Source organism: Salvia hispanica, chromosome 2, assembly GCF_029641045.1.
Source record: "Salvia hispanica isolate PSC_SH4W2 chromosome 2, Shi_PSC_v1, whole genome shotgun sequence".
NCBI lineage: Eukaryota > Viridiplantae > Streptophyta > Magnoliopsida > Lamiales > Lamiaceae > Salvia > Salvia hispanica.
Genome location: NC_142693.1, coordinates 5499625 through 5515607, shown reverse-complemented (window position 1 = coordinate 5515607; position 15983 = coordinate 5499625). Strand labels below are relative to the sequence as shown.

The window sequence follows — 15983 nt, the reverse complement described above, 5'->3', positions numbered from 1 at the left end:
CACTAAAAAAGACATTTGCTTTCAAATTAATTTGTTAATATCCTTTTTGATAGAATGATATAGAAAACAAAACACACCCATACTCAATTTTTGGACTTAGAAAACAAAATAAATTGGGAGGGACGATTGTCGCTGATTTTAGAAGATATAGCAGATCGATCAACGATATGCAATAAGCCTCTAACCATAGATGACTATATAACGAAGAACATACGAAATCCCCACCCTAACTGGTTGAAGCGAAGTTGTCAAACAATTAGGTCGCCGTTAGATCTAAATGTTTAATTTAATAGAGTTTTGGTCGACTCCGAGCTCCAACCCCACTTGGATCCGCTATTGAATGTTATTTTGAATTCTCAATTAGAAAATATCATAGAGAATGAAATATAATATTAAAATATAAAAAATAGCATAGATATCATGATGAAATTAACACTCATGCATTTAGTAAAACAAAAAAATAATAAAAGATTGAACTCAACAAACATCAATAGTACAAGGTTGTTAAGGTTTGAAGAATTTCTAATATAATTTGACTAAATCCAACCAAATATTAGTGTGTGAAGTGGAGTGGGTGGTGGAAATTAGTCAAATGACATTTCACAAAATTAACAATTTTCCTATAAATAAAATAAAATAAAATAAACAAAAATATTTACTAGATTTGTAGATCAAATGAAACGGTTCATATAAAATTGGGGTCAGTGGCAGTCGCTGCTTTCTTGGTTTCTTCCACTTCATTTTGTGCAAAAACTCAGACATGCATTGATGAATCTCAAGATCTTCAAGAACCCACCTCTGTTTCCCACCCATATCTGTATAAGTTTATAGAGAGAGAGTGTGAGAAGAGAGAGAAAACGATGCTGCAGTTACACAGTTTGCGCCCATGGATTTCAACGACAAGTTCAGAATCGAATTTCAGCTCATATAAAAGGTCACCCTTTTGCTCCGAATCTATCGAAAATTGCAAAAGATTCAATCTTTATCTTGTTTGCGAATTAAAACAGCTTCATGCAACGGGCCACGGTTGTGAATGGGAATACACACATGATGTATGTGAAAATTTCCCAACCAATGTCTCAATCAGTTTTGATTTCTTCAGCTGTAGAAGATTCTGTTCAACAATTAAGGCCATGTTTTCATGTTTGAAGTTTGCAGATTGGGTTATTTGGGGTGGTTATTTATGGAAAACTGAATTTGCTTTAAACTAAAATTATGGCTAAATCATACACTGATTGTGATTGTATCCTATTCGGAGTTTCTATGGTTGCCAATGAGTTTGTTCAGGTTAATAGTAATGTTTGTTCTGTTTAGAAGATAAAAGAGGATTGAGTGCTGTGTGGTGTTGGATATATTGTGGACTTTGTCAAACAGATATTTTGAGATTTTTGTATCTGTTTTACAATGATCTGTGTTTCTTATAGTATATTGTTTTAATTCTATGGAATTGTAAATCTTCCGTGTTTGATCAGTAACATGATTAATCCTATCTGTGTTTTATACCATTTGATCTGTTACTTTTGAATGTGTTCCTTTTTCTAAGTTTTTGGTGCATATGTATTCCTTTGACTGATGGGGTGCCGGATGTTTTTCAGAAACTCAAGGATTTATTCACGTGTGTGGATCCCCAGTTCGACTGGTCATGTAGATATTATGTTAATAAACAATAGAGGTGAGGAAATATGGATACTCTTAGAAGCATTCCGTCATTTGTTCTATTACACTAGCTTTATAGCAGATTTGAGAGTATGTCAATACAATAGTGGGCATCCAAAATTGGTTGATTAGTAGATTCATTATGGTTTTGCCAGAGAAATGGAAAACAAGCTCCGGAATGAAGGGGTTGAATCTCAGGCCTTCGGTGAGATGCTTTTGCAACAAAGTACATTCTAGTCCCCCGGGGACGGATTCAAGAAGTAGTTCTGAGGTGTGTGCATTTCAACATCCAGCACAAAAACTACATATATTGTAACAAGAAATATACACATATAGTTCTGTGATTGGATATGTTGTGGTAATTAACATTGACTATTACGTTAATTTCATGAGAATATATGTGTATTCATGTGCTAAGAGTATATTATCTCCAATTTAAAAGATCTTTTCTGTTCAATTGTCGTTGGGTAGTTGCGCCTAAGTACATGAATTTTCACCAAATTTCGGTTTTGCGCATGAACTTAAACATTATGCTTCCAAATACATGAACTAATAGTTCATCCAAATCCTGGTCTCACACACGGTTACCAATTGAACTTCGAATTAATAGTTCATGTGCAAAATCAGAATTTGGTGAAAGTTTGTGTCTTTAGGTATAATTATCCTTCTTTCAGATATATACCTTGCTATTTCACTAGTTTGTTTTAAAACATTTTAAATTGAACCAAATTATAACATGATGGGAATGTTATGTACCTAAAGAACTTTTGGAGGAACAACAAGGACTGAAAACACCTAATAGTGAAAAGGGCTAAATCTTCTTAAAGATTATTGCTATAGCTACTCTATCATACCAATCTTACCAAAACCTAGTCTGTGAACAACAAAAAGTCAAAAATTAATATTGCATAAAACAGAATGATCCATGGGTGATGAATGATTACTATTTATAGTTCTAAACATTTCTAAACATAAAGTAGCACTTGTATTTCCAGGATACAGACATCACGCAATAAAAGATGGAACTTATTGAATCATTGCCAGTTGGTCCTCCTTTTGTAATCTTACGCATCTACTAACTTTAATAGGATCTTTTGAGAGGTCCTCGCACTTGTATGAGCTGTATGTTGATATGGGTATATGAGCAACTAATTACTAGCTGACATCGAAGCCCATGCAGGTTTTTGGAGCTAAACTTCTGATGGCATCCCTCTCATCTTATTTCTTGATTAGATTAATACATCTAAACTACAAGAAAAAAGTTATCGAAGTTGTTCAAGAATCACTCTGTTATGCTGTTCAAACATTTGGAGTTTCAAACTCACTTTTTGCGTGCATGTCCAATTCCTTGAGTAAACCAACACCGCTTCAATTGGATGTGTCTATGCCTTCATTTCAAGATATCAGATGGAATATCGCTCGTTTAATTTATTTATTCAACATACAGCTTGAGAGAAACGTTGCCACGTAAGAGCATTAAATGCTATTTTCTTCTAAGCTTATCTCCTATCAGACTGACTGAAAGTGATGCATGTATTCAGATGATTTTTGTCCGGATTGTTAATTTTCTCAGATAAAACTACTTTTATAGTTAGAAGGCTCTGATTGTTAACATCTGAATCTTACTTAACCTTGGACTCCAAGATGTTTACAAAATTGAACAATCCTAATAGACAGGGAATGAATTGAATTTTTATATATCTTGGTATACGTGAGAATGTCGTGACAGAATCAGAGTGGCACACAGTGGAAATTGTCTATTCTAGCGAGCCATTTTCTAGATGATATTAATCAATACAATCTTCAAATCCAGTACTGGACTATTCTGAAAATTGTTTGGGTGTGCACCTCTTCTAGTGACAATACAAAAGCTACTACACATAAGCTGTTCCACTGTCTCATGGAGTCGTCAAAGTGGTGTCTTTTTTTTGTTATGATTACATTAGCTCATTTATGCTTTCTTGTGGTAAATAAGCTGTTCCATGGTCTCATGGAGTCGTTGAAGTGATGTCTTTTTCTTGTTATTTTTTGTTTATAATTATGTTTTGCATCAGCTTACTTACACTATCTTGTGGTAACCAGTAACTTACCTTTGCATTAAACTGATTAGAAGTTCTCGATCTGAATTTCTGCAGGTTTTTTGTTGTGCTCCTCGCGGCGTGCTTCTCATTTGTCGTTATCGGTGGTTTTCTCTTCTTTAAGTTCAGGTTGAGTAACAATCGTTCTTTTTTAAAGAGCTATTTTAGATAACTCTTTTTGCTGTTACAGTTTTTGTACAGTCAAACTTAAGAAGCCATTTTTAAGGATGCCATTTTCTTAGTCAAATAATATTTACAACTTTTTTTCCTTTGTGTTTTGTTATATTTCATGGTTTTGTAGTATTGCAAAAATGGAACTTCGTCATATCAAAATCACATGTTCTGCATTTCAATGACAACATGCACACTTAAGAATTAAGATATACTCGTATAATTAGTTATGATCAGGACTATTTTTTTCAATCTATAATCACATCTACTGTACTGGAATCTCAAGCGTGGACTGATGTGGAAATGTATATTATGGAGGACTACAGGGCTAGCAAGGGTGGCACTCAGACTCTCGAGGATTGCTATTGGGAGGCTTGGGCTTGCTTATGTTCATCATCCACACACCTGAAAGTGTGATTCATCTTTATCCATTCACTATTGTCCTTGAGAAAACGTAACTCTCATTGTATGACTACAAAGATGTTAGAGTAGTAACTTTCAATTTTAACTATCCTCTTCCGACTTCAACTGCAGCAAAGAACTCGGATCGAACGCGTTATAGGCTTTGTGCTTGCTATATGGGGCATACTATTCTATTCCCGTCTGTTGAGCACGATGACTGAGCAATTTAGGGTAAGATCACGCAAAAAATTATGCCTCGTTAGCTTAGCAGAAGTCATAATCCTGATTACATTTTCAACAGCATAATATGCACAGACTCAGAGAAGGGGCACAGATGCAAGTTCTAGAGACGGATCATATAATCATTTGTGGATCGAATAGTCGTTTGAGCTTTGTTTTAAAGCAGCTGAATAAGTACCACGAGTTTGCTGTTCGTTTGGGAACTGCCACTACTAGGTAATTGCTTTTAGATCTTCTTTTTTATGTTGTTGAAATGGTGCTAACCTCTTACAGTTTACAGGAGACAGAGAATTCTTTTAATGGCCGATCTTCCTAGGAAGCAGATGGACAAACTGGCTGAAAACATGGCCAAAGATCTCAGACATATTGATGTTATAACAAAAAGGTAGACATACTTGGTGTTTTTGCATTAAACTTCTAAATATGTTCTGTCAGTTTTTAATTATCAAGGTAATAGTTTTAAAATAGCTTATGCTACAGTATTTGAAATTCATGAAAGAACGCACTTTGATATATCTTCCTTGTTACTTCAGGTTGTCTGCCCTATGTCTGACATAACCTCTCTTCTGCAGTTGTAGTCTTAGTTTAACCAAATCATTTGAAAGAGCTGCAGCCAATAAAGCACGTGCCATTATTATACTGCCAACAAAGGAAGATCGGTAAAAATCAGATGGATCATGATTGGTTGTTTGAATCAGACTTCCAGCACCCACCCTCACCAGCCTTTGGATATATGAAGTTGACTCGGATACAATCAGTCTCTGTTTTCATGTGTATTTACTCTTCTGCTTTTCAGATATGAAGTTGACTCGGATGCATTTCTGTCGGTTCTTGCACTTCAACCCCTTCCCTCAATGAACTCTGTGCCTACAATTGTGGAGGTCTGCATATCTTTGTTGTTTCTTCTCTTGGATTATAAGTGGGAATATTTACTCTTTTTTGTGGTACAGGTTTCAAGTTCAAATACCCGTGAGCTTTTGAAATCAATCTCAGGACTGAAGGTGGAACCCGTGGAAAATGTCACATCCAAATTATTTGTTCAGTGCTCTCGCCAGAAAGGATTAATAAAGATATACAAACACTTGCTGGATTATCGAAGTAATTTAAGCTTTTTTTTTTCTTTTGGTCACATTTTGCTTCTAATCTTTTTGGCTAACATTTAACACTAAAGTAAGAACTTTATTATACTGATTTCTGATGTTGTCTACCTCTGAATTTTGGCAGAAAATGTATTCAACCTCTGTAATTTTCCTCATTTAGTAGGACTAACATACAGACAGTTGAGACTTGGATTTCAAGAGGTAATCCATAGAGCTATCTGCATTCGTCAAATTTTATAAACCCACTGATTTCTTATTTTCCTGTTTTGATTACCTTCCTAGGCTGTTGTTTGTGGTCTTTATAGGGACGAGAAGATATATTTTCATCCAAGGGATGAAGAAATCTTGCAAGAAACTGACAAGGTATATAAAAAATGCTTGTATTGGATGCATATACGCTTTCTCTGTGTGCAGATGTCTATATTCTCTGTGCACATGCAGGTCTTATTTATCGCGCCCGTGCATGGGAAGAAAAAACCACAGCTCTCATACCCATATGAAGTTATCGATAATGATAACTCAATCAATAATCTGGAAACCATCAAGCAAAATAGTGAATTCCTCAATCGGACCCTTGATTTTGCAAGAGGGAGGCTGGAAAATGTAGTAAGAAGGCCAAAAAGATCAGGTTCAAAGGTATACCTTATGTTAGAGAGTGCAAATACTTTATTATGCTCTTTGCTTAGCAGTATTGATATCATTTGGATTTTGTGGCGGGCAGGCATCAGATTCATCCATTGGTCCAAAGGAGTGTCTATTGGTGCTCGGATGGCGCCCATCTGTTGTTGAGATGATTGAAGAATACGACAACTACCTTGGACCCGGCAGTGTGGTGGTAAAATGTTTACCGTATTAGATTTCGATAATCTCTTATCACCAATTTTCATGATGAAATGGTTTTTATAATAATCTCAAAAGGCACTGCTGGGCTTGTATAGATCCACTCTCTTATTAGTCGCGCATCAGTTCTCGTCATCATATGCTTGGTTTCACAAATCCCCACTGACTAAGTTATGTATATTGGGCCATAAGTGCAGGAGATTTTGTCAGACGTTCCTTTGGAGGAACGATATAGATCATTCAAGCTTTTCAGTCAAGGAAAGCTAAAAAATATTCAAGTTTCCCACAGAGTAAAGTCCTCGAGATTTTGAATTAACTACTCCCATCAGTTTTTCTCATTTGCTGACTCTCAGGTTGATCCGTATTCGTTGCCCATTTCAGGTCGGAAATCCAATGGAATACAGCACTCTAGAGGACTCCATTAACAACATGCGAAACAGCATCAGAAAAGATGAAGATATTCCTTTTTCAGTCGTCGTGGTATCTGATAAAGAGTGGCAAGGTGGAGGTAAAAGGAGCTATCAGATTTTGTTTAGAATAGCTTACTTGTAATTATAATTAATTGTTTGCTTGTCATTAGATCTATCAAGGTGTGACAAAAATTCTGCATATGCGCTTCTTCTTGCTGAAAGTATATGTGCCAAGCTTGGAGTAAAGGTGAGGCTTTTCGAGAATTGATGAAATTCAACTTTCAACTGCTTCACGTGGTGTTTCTTTATTGTTCTGATCTACGTCCTATTCCTATCGTCTACTTTCATAAATTCGCAGGCGCAAAATCTCGTAGCTGAGATTATCGATTCAAAATTGGGAAAACAAGTGAGTTTTCCTTCTAAACGTATAAACTATTTATGCTATATACTGTATATCGCTCGCCATCAAAGCAACTGACTGAGTGCGCCTCGTGCGGTGCAGCTAACAAGGATCAGACCGGCTCTCACGTATATTGCAGCAGAGGAAGTAATGAGCCTTGTTACAGCTCAAGGTTAAAATTCATCTATGTTGTGTTTGTCTACAAAACGCCTCATCTGGGATCGAGTTGATTAACTATATAATATGTTTACAGTGTCTGAAAACACAGAGCTCAACGAGGTTTGGAAAGACATTCTTAACGCTGAGGGAGACGAAATATATGTGAAGGTACAAAACCTTTTTGGCACAAAACATTATATAAGTCCAAACAGTGATGGAAAATCGAATGTAACTTATAAATAAGTGCTCTGGTTCATGAATTTGGGCAGGATATTGGCCTTTATATGAAACAAGGCGAGAATCCATGCTTCCACGAGCTATCAGAAAGGGCGCGTCTACGCAGAGAAGTAGCCATCGGTTATGTTAAAAGCAATAAGAAGGTATGTACGCGTCCTGTCTCTACTCACTTTGTATCTTGGTTGCGGCGATTTAGCTCTATTTTCGACCCTTTGCTCGTTGCAGGTTATAAACCCGATTCCCAAATCCGAGCCTCTAAATCTGGAGGCCGACGACTCATTGATTGTGATATCTGAGCTTGAGGGAGAACAACCAGTTTGGGAACTGTAATTAGTAACCTTTTGCTTATTTCTTGATCACACATTCATATTCTTTTTCTTGTTATTTTTCTTTTATCTGTCCACTGGTGATCAGAACTTGAGTGTAGATCAAGAAGTACAAGTCAAAGAATATATACAACTATACATGTATCAGTTTTGTTTGAAATGTTTTACATCTTTTGAAATGTTTTTTGAACTCTTACATTTATGAGAGATATTGAACATCAATTGAAAATGAGTTTTTACGAGTTTGAACGAACACTTTGTTCTGGCCATTGTAGCACGTGTGTCGCCCAAGGCATAGCCGTATAAGTACCATGACGACTTTATGCCATTTTCACCTTCCTCGAATTTTGATCAGTATGTGTAAGTTCGGGATTTAGGGGATAGATCTCCATGCATGGTCACTACCCTTAGTCCGGCCCATTGTAGCTCGTGTGTCGCCCAATGCATAAGAGCCATAATGACTTACCGCCATCTCAACTTTCACCTGTCCGCAACATATTTCATACATATCGGTTATTGGTACAAAATATTTAATTTATTTTTGAAAAAAAGGACATTTATCTGTATCTATTCGATTAAGTAAAATGGGTCGATTAGATAAATATCAAGATAGTGTATTACTCCCTCCATAGTTCATCCCACTTTATGTGGATCATTCTTTTTTCTATCCTAAATTTTATGTAGTGTTGTTTTATCAGTTAAGTGGAGAGAGAGGATAAAGTAAGAGTAAGAAAAAGTAGAGAGTGATGTTCTTAATTTAATAAATATACCGAAAAGCAATTAAATCAAAATCTAATCATCTAATAACTAAACTTATTTATAATAAACATGTTCAGTAACTAAGAACTGAAACAGAAAAATATATAAATAAATAACCATTAAATTATTAGTACATGTAATACTAATAATAAACCGAAGAAAAATATCAAAATAGAACAATAAATTAATAATTTTTCTTATTAACAAAAAAAAAATGGTTGCAGCGGCATAGCAAAGAGAGCTCTGCGCTTTTGGGCGGGTGGGTTTTGCTGTGGGGTAAGATTGGCGAATGATTCATACGCTGACGGAAGAGACGAATTGGTGAAAGAGGTAACTTCAAAAATTGAGACCCTTCAACGCTTAACAACTGAAAACCCTTTTCTTTTCGTTGTTTCTTTCCTTTTATTCCTTTGATAATTGTGTGGTACATGTACTGCTGTTAATATCGTTTGTTCATAATTACTTGTGTTGTATTATTGAGTTGAAATGGAGAAGCCAGCCGTTCAATATGGGTGTTGTTCAGTGTGCATATTAGCTGTTCGATCAAATGCCTAGCTGATTATGCTGCCAGAAACTGCAGAAATCCTTGAAAAAAATCATTGGTTCCTATTTACTGATTATTCAGCATAGATAATATTCAGTGTTGAGGCAGAGTTCAACCATGCTCTTCCAAGTAGCGAGTTAGTCATGAATTTGTGTGGATTAGATTAATTTGAGTTTGGTGATTCTTGATTTGTGCTTTATTCATTTTAATTCAACTGATTGGCGACAGTTGGAATGATATCACATCTGTCCTGTTACTTTTTCTTTCTTTCTTTCTCGTCTCCCCTTTTAGGTTGAAAAGGGTCACTGATCAAGTATTAAAAAATATTTCTTTTATCGAAAGATTTGGTTGAACGGGTTTGTTGATAAGCATCCGATACATTGGGGTTGTAGCATTACTTTAGGAGAAGTTATGGTAATGATATAGTACCTTGTACCCTTCGATCTCCCATTGCATCTGTAGAGCAGCACCGGGAATGAATGTGCCATGGTTGGTTCGCTCCCAGCTTTGCAGCGAGGCGAAGTATGCTAATCCCTTCATTATCAAAATGGCGAAACACATAGTTGGGGAGCTTTCTCTGCATCAGGAATTCGAACGTATATGTTTGCCTGTTCTCTGCTGCCCCCATTAGCACTTTCTTCCCTCTCCGGGAGCTAGGGAAACAGATTGTTTCTCTGCTTTAAAGTTTGATTATCGTTTCTAAAAACATTTTCCCAAATTCCAGATTTTGCATTACATAAGCTGATCAGCAGTTGTTAGTCCGTAGTCAGTATCAAGTCAATACCAATGTCAAGAATAGCCTTTGTAACAAGACTGGCCAAGCAGTTAAACAGAGTCAATGTTGAAAGAGCCGAGTCCCTCTCTTCTTGTTACAATGCCATGCGATACTCCACAATCTCTAACCAAAAGAATGAAGAATCAACGGAGGACATAAGCCATTTCACGTCTCAGAATCGGATCAAAGGCATGGGGAGTGTGCCCCGTTGCCAAATAGGAGAGAACGTTCCAAGAAAGGAAAAAAACAGCTTTCTTGTGGCCACACTTATGGATCTCCCAGATAGCAAAGAAGCCGTGTACAGCGCCCTCGATGCTTGGGTTGCGTGGGAACAGGACTTCCCAATTGGGGCGCTGAAGAACGTATTACTCGCTCTTGAGAAAGAGCAGCAGTGGCACAGGGTAGTTCAGGTTATCAAGTGGATGCTAAGCAAGGGACAGGGCACCACCAACGGGACATACGGCCAGCTGATTCATGCCTTGGATATGGATAATCGGGTTGAGGAAGCGCAAGATATTTGGAAGAAGAAACTCGCTTTTGATCTGCATTCGGTTCCGTGGAAACTGTGCAAGCTTGTGATCTCGATGTATTACAGGAACAAGATGTTCAATGAGCTCGTGACACTATTCAAGGGCCTCGAGTCTTTTGACCGTAAGCCACCAGAGAAATCTATAGTTAGGAAAGTGAGCAATGCATACGAGCTGCTGGGGTTGCCTGAGGAGAAGGAAAGAGTAATGGAGAAGTACAAGAATCTGTTTGTTGAATCTTCTAGAAAGAAAATCAGCCGCAGTGATTCTCCCAAGAAAGCTAGACCAAGCCAAAAAGGGTGAGTTGAGGTATGATGCCCATTGTAATTAGGCCAATTGATGATGGTCCACTCTTTAATTGTGTGAGAAATTTCCCTATTTTGATCATATCTTTGATTTTTGTATACTCTTTGATCATATCTTTGAGAAATTATCTAGGAACTTTGGATCAGTTGTTTTGTTCTTGTATTCTCCTTTACCAAATCAGAAATTCTCATTCAGTGCAAGTGGCACTAGTTTTTCTTTCTCCCCCTTGGTTGAACTTTGACACCACATCCATGTTATTAGTATTTCTATACCAAATAATTGGAATGGTACAATCGAAAAATGAATGAAATTTGGTCCTTACTTAAAAGGCCATTGACCAAATTATTCATTGCAATCTACCAAAACAAGTACGAGATCAATGTGTCATAGGAATGAATGAACGAAGTATTAAAGAAAACACAGAAATGATTTGTTTGATAACAAAATACTCTATGAAGTTCCCTCCAAAGAAAAGAGGTAAATTGAGAATGTATATTTCTTATTTTACAAAAAGGCAATCTGAAAAAGGTAAATAAAAGTAACTACTACCATATTCATCTTTTATATGGAGAAAAGATAAATATGCATCTTCAAAAATGAGGAAGGTATAATATCCTCTCGAATACTTTTTTCATTGGAGAATGAGTTTTTATGAAGGTAAATATGACAGTTAATCCTAGCAATGTAAAACAAACAAAATAAAATGAAATTATGGGTATTAAAAATGAAGTCAGAAAAGCAATAAAATGATTATTTCACCCTTTAAACAATATTAGGTGTCTGAATTTCACAGCCTATTTTGAAGCTCAGTACAAATTTCAAAGTGATTCCAACATAATTGACATTAATCGATCGAAATTAATTGCATTATGATCCGGTGACTATAAAGATCATTTGATGTGTGTGAATTAGAATGGAATCATTTAAATAAATTTAATATTACTAGTATATGGATTTTGATTGGGTTTGAATTCATTTAAAATAACTAACTTTTGAAGTAAAAAAATCCAAATCATACCAAATCAAATATTTCATTTAGATCAAAGGGAACATGCAATAACTAAGTGGGGTGAATAGGTCAAGCCTCAAAATAAAACCACATCCTATGATGCATGAATCCCAATTGTCACATCTATATGCTACTTTATTTTAAACAATCATCTATGTACAAACACCCAAAGAGTGCATTATTCACACTTGCATTATTTTTCCTATATAAAGATTTGAAGCTAAGAATTTTGGAACCATAATCTTAGCTTGTGTCGGTTTGTTTTCCAAAGTTGAAACATGTAACACTATTACACTCTATACTCCTAACATGTATATTGTTCTCTAGTTCAATGAACCTCTGATTAACAAAATTATGACACATATCTCAAAGATACAAAATATATTTATTTATACAAAACCATCTTTTCATAAAAATAAAATAAAAATGTGCATAGCTTTTGTAGCACAGGGCTCCAAATTTGTACTCCAAATCTTATAGTATATGCACCATGAATTAAATATTCAAAAGTCCACAAAGCACAAAATATTTTCTTCTTTGCAAAAAGATTGTTTTTCATTTGGAACTACTTTGGATTCTCTCCCACACACATTATAGTACTACATGGAATTTTTTTTCTTGATCTTGTTCTTTAATGTTGCTGTGAGATGATGATCTAGCTTTATTGAGAATATTTTTATATTTTATTTACCATAAACAATATTAAAGGTCCATTTTTCTATGCTAAATCTAACAGGCCTAGGGTCGAGGCCATTAACCTAACAAATTAAGAATATTTTTGTTTTAGTTTTGTCTCAAATATTATAATGCCGATTAATTCTTCCTCTATGCATATGTAATTAGGTAGGGCAGATCTTAAATATCGTTCCAATTTAAAGAGAAATTTATATTTTTAGTTCCTAAACATTGCAATGATATAGTCTGTGGTCTCTATTCTTTAGAAACATTATTAGACGTTTATAGATATTGATATAATATTACTAAAAGTACTTTTTCATTTTTTGGACGTCGAAGAAAACTCTAGACTATAAGGACTATTTATTTCTCTAGGAGAGAGAACCGTCACTTTGATTCATTTAATTTTCTTTAAAAATGTGGCGTGACGAGCAATTATTTGCCATATGAACCAAGTACAACGGAAGTGAGGTTTTTTCTTTCATGAAAAAGACATAACTCTTATAGGTTGGGGGTATTCTAGTTAAATTTTTTTTAAAAATTACAAAAGTTATTTCAATGATATCAATATCTAGAGATTTCTGATGACATTTATAAAGAATAAAAACAATAGATAGATGATATTAGTTCAATGTTTAGGGAGTAAAATATAGTTCTCTCTTCTGTAAAGTAGCCTAACATTTAAATAACAAATTTTCGCACACAATTTTAGATAGTATATTATCAAAAATATTCCTCCAATACATGATGTATCACGAACTAATTCAGTGGACTTATTACCGTGGGAGGTGATACTAATTATTATGGTCAACACAAACAGTGCTTATAGAGATAACAATTATAATAATTAATAATAATAATAATAATAATAATAATAATAATAATATAATAATAATAATAGTTAAAAATTAAATTATATATATAAACGTCAGAAAAACATTAAAAGATTTATCTATTTTTGCATCAATCTATAAATATTGTGGATAATAACATTACATGTAAAATAGAAACATGATTATTATATTCAAGAAAAACCAAATCGAATTGAGCAACAAAATCGGTCAAAGATAATCAGAATGAAATACACAAACCCAAATTGAAACAATGAAGATATATAAAATGTGTATTGTTCTACGCCTAAGTATAGTATTTTCTTTTGGCTTCACACATTTATTACAACTAAGCAAAATTCAAAAACACAAATTCGAAAACCACCGAGGTTTTCACACTCTAAATAAAACACTGTAATTTAATTACTAGGAGTACATATATATTTATATAATCCAGTTCAGCCTCTCAAACGAGGCATATATATATTTGGAAGCTAAAAAAAACTGTTTGAATGAATACATGGGAATCAATTAATCTCAAAATCTAGATTAATCAATTCTTCCACATCCCAACTTCGATGATTCATCTGTTCCTCTCAGATCATCATCTTCCTCCTTCATTTCTTCACACATATATCTATATATATATGACGACGACGACAACAACAACAGCACGACGACCAAGAACTACTGAGCACAACCCAATCCTCTCGCGTCCGCTCCCCTCATGATTCTCAGTCTCTTGCAAGACGACATGAACATCCTGCAAATAAATCCGCGTCATCATTAGCATGCACGTTCATTTGATATATGCAAAACTCAATCTTATTACAGAACACAGAACCAGTCATATTTCAGTTCATTTTAGCTCATTTTATAAAAGATGACCTAAAATTGACTTCTGTATTTTAAAAATCTGAATTTCCAAAAGGTAAATGCAAACTCTAAATATTGTACAAACTTCAAACTATAATTTGGACCATTAAAAAATATCAACAGATGATAAAATAATAGTAACAAAAAATGTCAACACAGTAATAGAGAAAGAACTTACTCCCATGGAACATCTCCAACAAGCATCAAATCTCCATCTTTATCCTCATAGGCTGGAGCATATTCTGACCCTTTGTACCCTTCCCTCTCTGAATATTCACCTAATCAAAAGTTTATTTAATTTAAATTAATAAATTAATGAAATATGAATAGAGTTGTAATCAAATTCAAACAAATATGCAACAAAAAGTAGAGGTAATTTTTATGAAATACCTATAGAGAGCTTGAACATGTCTTCCAAAGCAGTGAGAAGATGGGAATAGCCATTGTAAAGCTTGATATCAATCTTTCTAAGATAAGGAGCTCCATCCATGCTCACTTTCACATACATCCCACTCTCCGTCTCTGCCTTCTTCGCTGCTGCCACCGTGCTCTTCCGGTACGACTTCACTGGAGGCCACCCGACTATCTGCGCTCTGCACATCCATACATATATCAGTATACAGGATTGTATTCAATGTCGAACTAGTCAGTATACATATTTTTTAAATTAATTACTTTGGCGCGGGTGCAGTTTCGTGGTCGTCGGCGGACTTGGCGGCGGGGACGCCGTTGGAGGCGGTGTCCTCCGCCGTCTCGGGGGAGGATCTCTTGTTGCTCTTGGCGGCGTCGGCATCGGATTGGTCGGAGCCGGGGAGGCCTAATCGGAGATTTAGATCGGCAGGCATGATGATTGTGCGAGTGAATTGGAATTGGAATTGGAATTGGAATTGGAATTGAATTAAGAAGGATTGGTGGTTGAAGAGGGAGAGATGAGGGAAGTGGGAGAGGAGAAGAGATATATAAGCAAAGGTGGTTGGGGATGTCGAGGGAGGAGGGGACAAGCGCGGCCACCTAGATGGAAGACTTTTTTTGGGGGTGGAGGTGCACCCATGTGAACATTCATTCTCCTTATTAAAATTTTAGGGTTAAAATTATGAGCAAGGGAACCCCGCTACGGTGCGAAAAATGTAGCCGGATCGGGGCTACAGGGTGCGGGTAGGCATTGCGGGGGTTGCCGAGGTGGGTCGGATAACCATAAGTACTCCCTCCGTCTAGAGGTGCCCACGGTTCAGGAACCGGCGGTTACGATTCGGAACCGCCGGTTCTGGTTTTGGAAATTGTTGAACCGGAACCGAACCGCAAGGGTGTTTAGTGGTTACGGTTCCGGTTCCAAAACCGCCGGTTTCGGTTCCAAATCGGCGGTTTTCTAACGGTTTTTTACGTTTTTCCACGGTTTCGAACCGTCGTTTTTTTTGCGGTTCCGGCTTGATTTCACGGTTTTCCGACGGTTTTTCACGGTTTCGGTTCGAAAATTTTTGAACCTGAACCAAACCACGGTTCAAAAATCGACGGTTTCGGTTAAGGTAAATTCTCACGGTTTCGATTCGGAACCGTAACTGGCGGTTACGGTTTCGGTTTTAACCGTCGGTTCAGTAAACCTTGGGCAGGTCTACCTCCGTCCCACTCAAGATGAGCATATACTTAAGTTGTACGGAGTTTTAGG

At 36.0% G+C, this 15983-nt stretch overlaps 3 protein-coding genes across 5 annotated transcripts; 2 read left to right on the top strand and 1 right to left on the bottom strand.

Moving 5' to 3' along the window:
* The first annotated feature begins 691 nt into the window (after positions 1-691).
* Positions 692-8203, top strand: LOC125199389 (ion channel POLLUX-like protein, putative (DUF1012)). Of its 3 annotated transcripts, none has more exons than XM_089066183.1 (24): positions 692-934; positions 1596-1672; positions 1812-1927; positions 2828-3123; positions 3792-3863; positions 4232-4316; positions 4440-4538; positions 4609-4763; positions 4828-4932; positions 5120-5206; positions 5344-5428; positions 5498-5645; positions 5772-5848; positions 5930-6010; positions 6089-6283; positions 6369-6482; positions 6685-6777; positions 6869-6989; positions 7068-7144; positions 7256-7303; positions 7400-7469; positions 7551-7624; positions 7726-7836; positions 7919-8203. In XM_089066183.1, the coding sequence occupies exons 1-24, from the start codon at positions 861-863 to the stop codon at positions 8021-8023; spliced, it is 2565 nt and encodes an 854-aa protein (XP_088922309.1). In that variant the 5' UTR covers positions 692-860; the 3' UTR covers positions 8024-8203. The 3 variants fall into 3 exon arrangements, with proteins under 3 accessions (XP_088922309.1, XP_088922308.1, XP_047954323.1); XM_089066182.1 differs by having other exon boundaries at positions 6869-6995; XM_048098366.2 differs by having other exon boundaries at positions 693-934; positions 2837-3123; positions 6869-6995.
* A 767-nt stretch (positions 8204-8970) lies between these two features.
* Positions 8971-11150, top strand: LOC125201858 (PPR containing-like protein). Its single transcript, XM_048100140.2, has 2 exons — positions 8971-9108; positions 10047-11150. Exon 2 carries the CDS (start codon positions 10109-10111, stop codon positions 10925-10927), a length of 819 nt encoding a protein of 272 aa, XP_047956097.1. The 5' UTR covers positions 8971-9108; positions 10047-10108; the 3' UTR covers positions 10928-11150.
* Positions 11151-13671: 2521 nt separating this feature from the next.
* ATAUX2-11 (AUX/IAA transcriptional regulator family protein) lies at positions 13672-15238 on the bottom strand. Its single transcript, XM_048103651.2, has 4 exons — positions 14996-15238; positions 14711-14913; positions 14499-14598; positions 13672-14207 (listed from the first exon to the last, which is right to left on the bottom strand). Exons 1-4 carry the CDS (start codon positions 15163-15165, stop codon positions 14132-14134), a joined length of 549 nt encoding a protein of 182 aa, XP_047959608.1. The 5' UTR covers positions 15166-15238; the 3' UTR covers positions 13672-14131.
* Between the last annotated feature and the right edge of the window lie 745 nt (positions 15239-15983).

Excerpts from the sequence above, each read along its gene's own strand:
- ATAUX2-11 (XM_048103651.2), bottom strand. The coding sequence starts at position 15,165 with ATGCCTGCCGATCTAAATCTCCGATTAGGCCTCCCCGGCTCCGACCAA. Across the intron at positions 14,914-14,995 it reads GAAACTGCACCCGCGCCAAA|AGCGCAGATAGTCGGGTGGC; the intron begins GTAATTAATTTA and ends ATGGATGTGCAG. Across the intron at positions 14,208-14,498 it reads GTTGGAGATGTTCCATGGGA|GATGTTCATGTCGTCTTGCA; the intron begins GTAAGTTCTTTC and ends ATTTATTTGCAG.
- LOC125199389 (XM_089066182.1), top strand. The coding sequence starts at position 861 with ATGCTGCAGTTACACAGTTTGCGCCCATGGATTTCAACGACAAGTTCA. Across the intron at positions 1,673-1,811 it reads TATGTTAATAAACAATAGAG|AGAAATGGAAAACAAGCTCC; the intron begins GTGAGGAAATAT and ends TGGTTTTGCCAG. Across the intron at positions 6,778-6,868 it reads ATATTCAAGTTTCCCACAGA|GTCGGAAATCCAATGGAATA; the intron begins GTAAAGTCCTCG and ends TGCCCATTTCAG.
- LOC125201858 (XM_048100140.2), top strand. The coding sequence starts at position 10,109 with ATGTCAAGAATAGCCTTTGTAACAAGACTGGCCAAGCAGTTAAACAGA.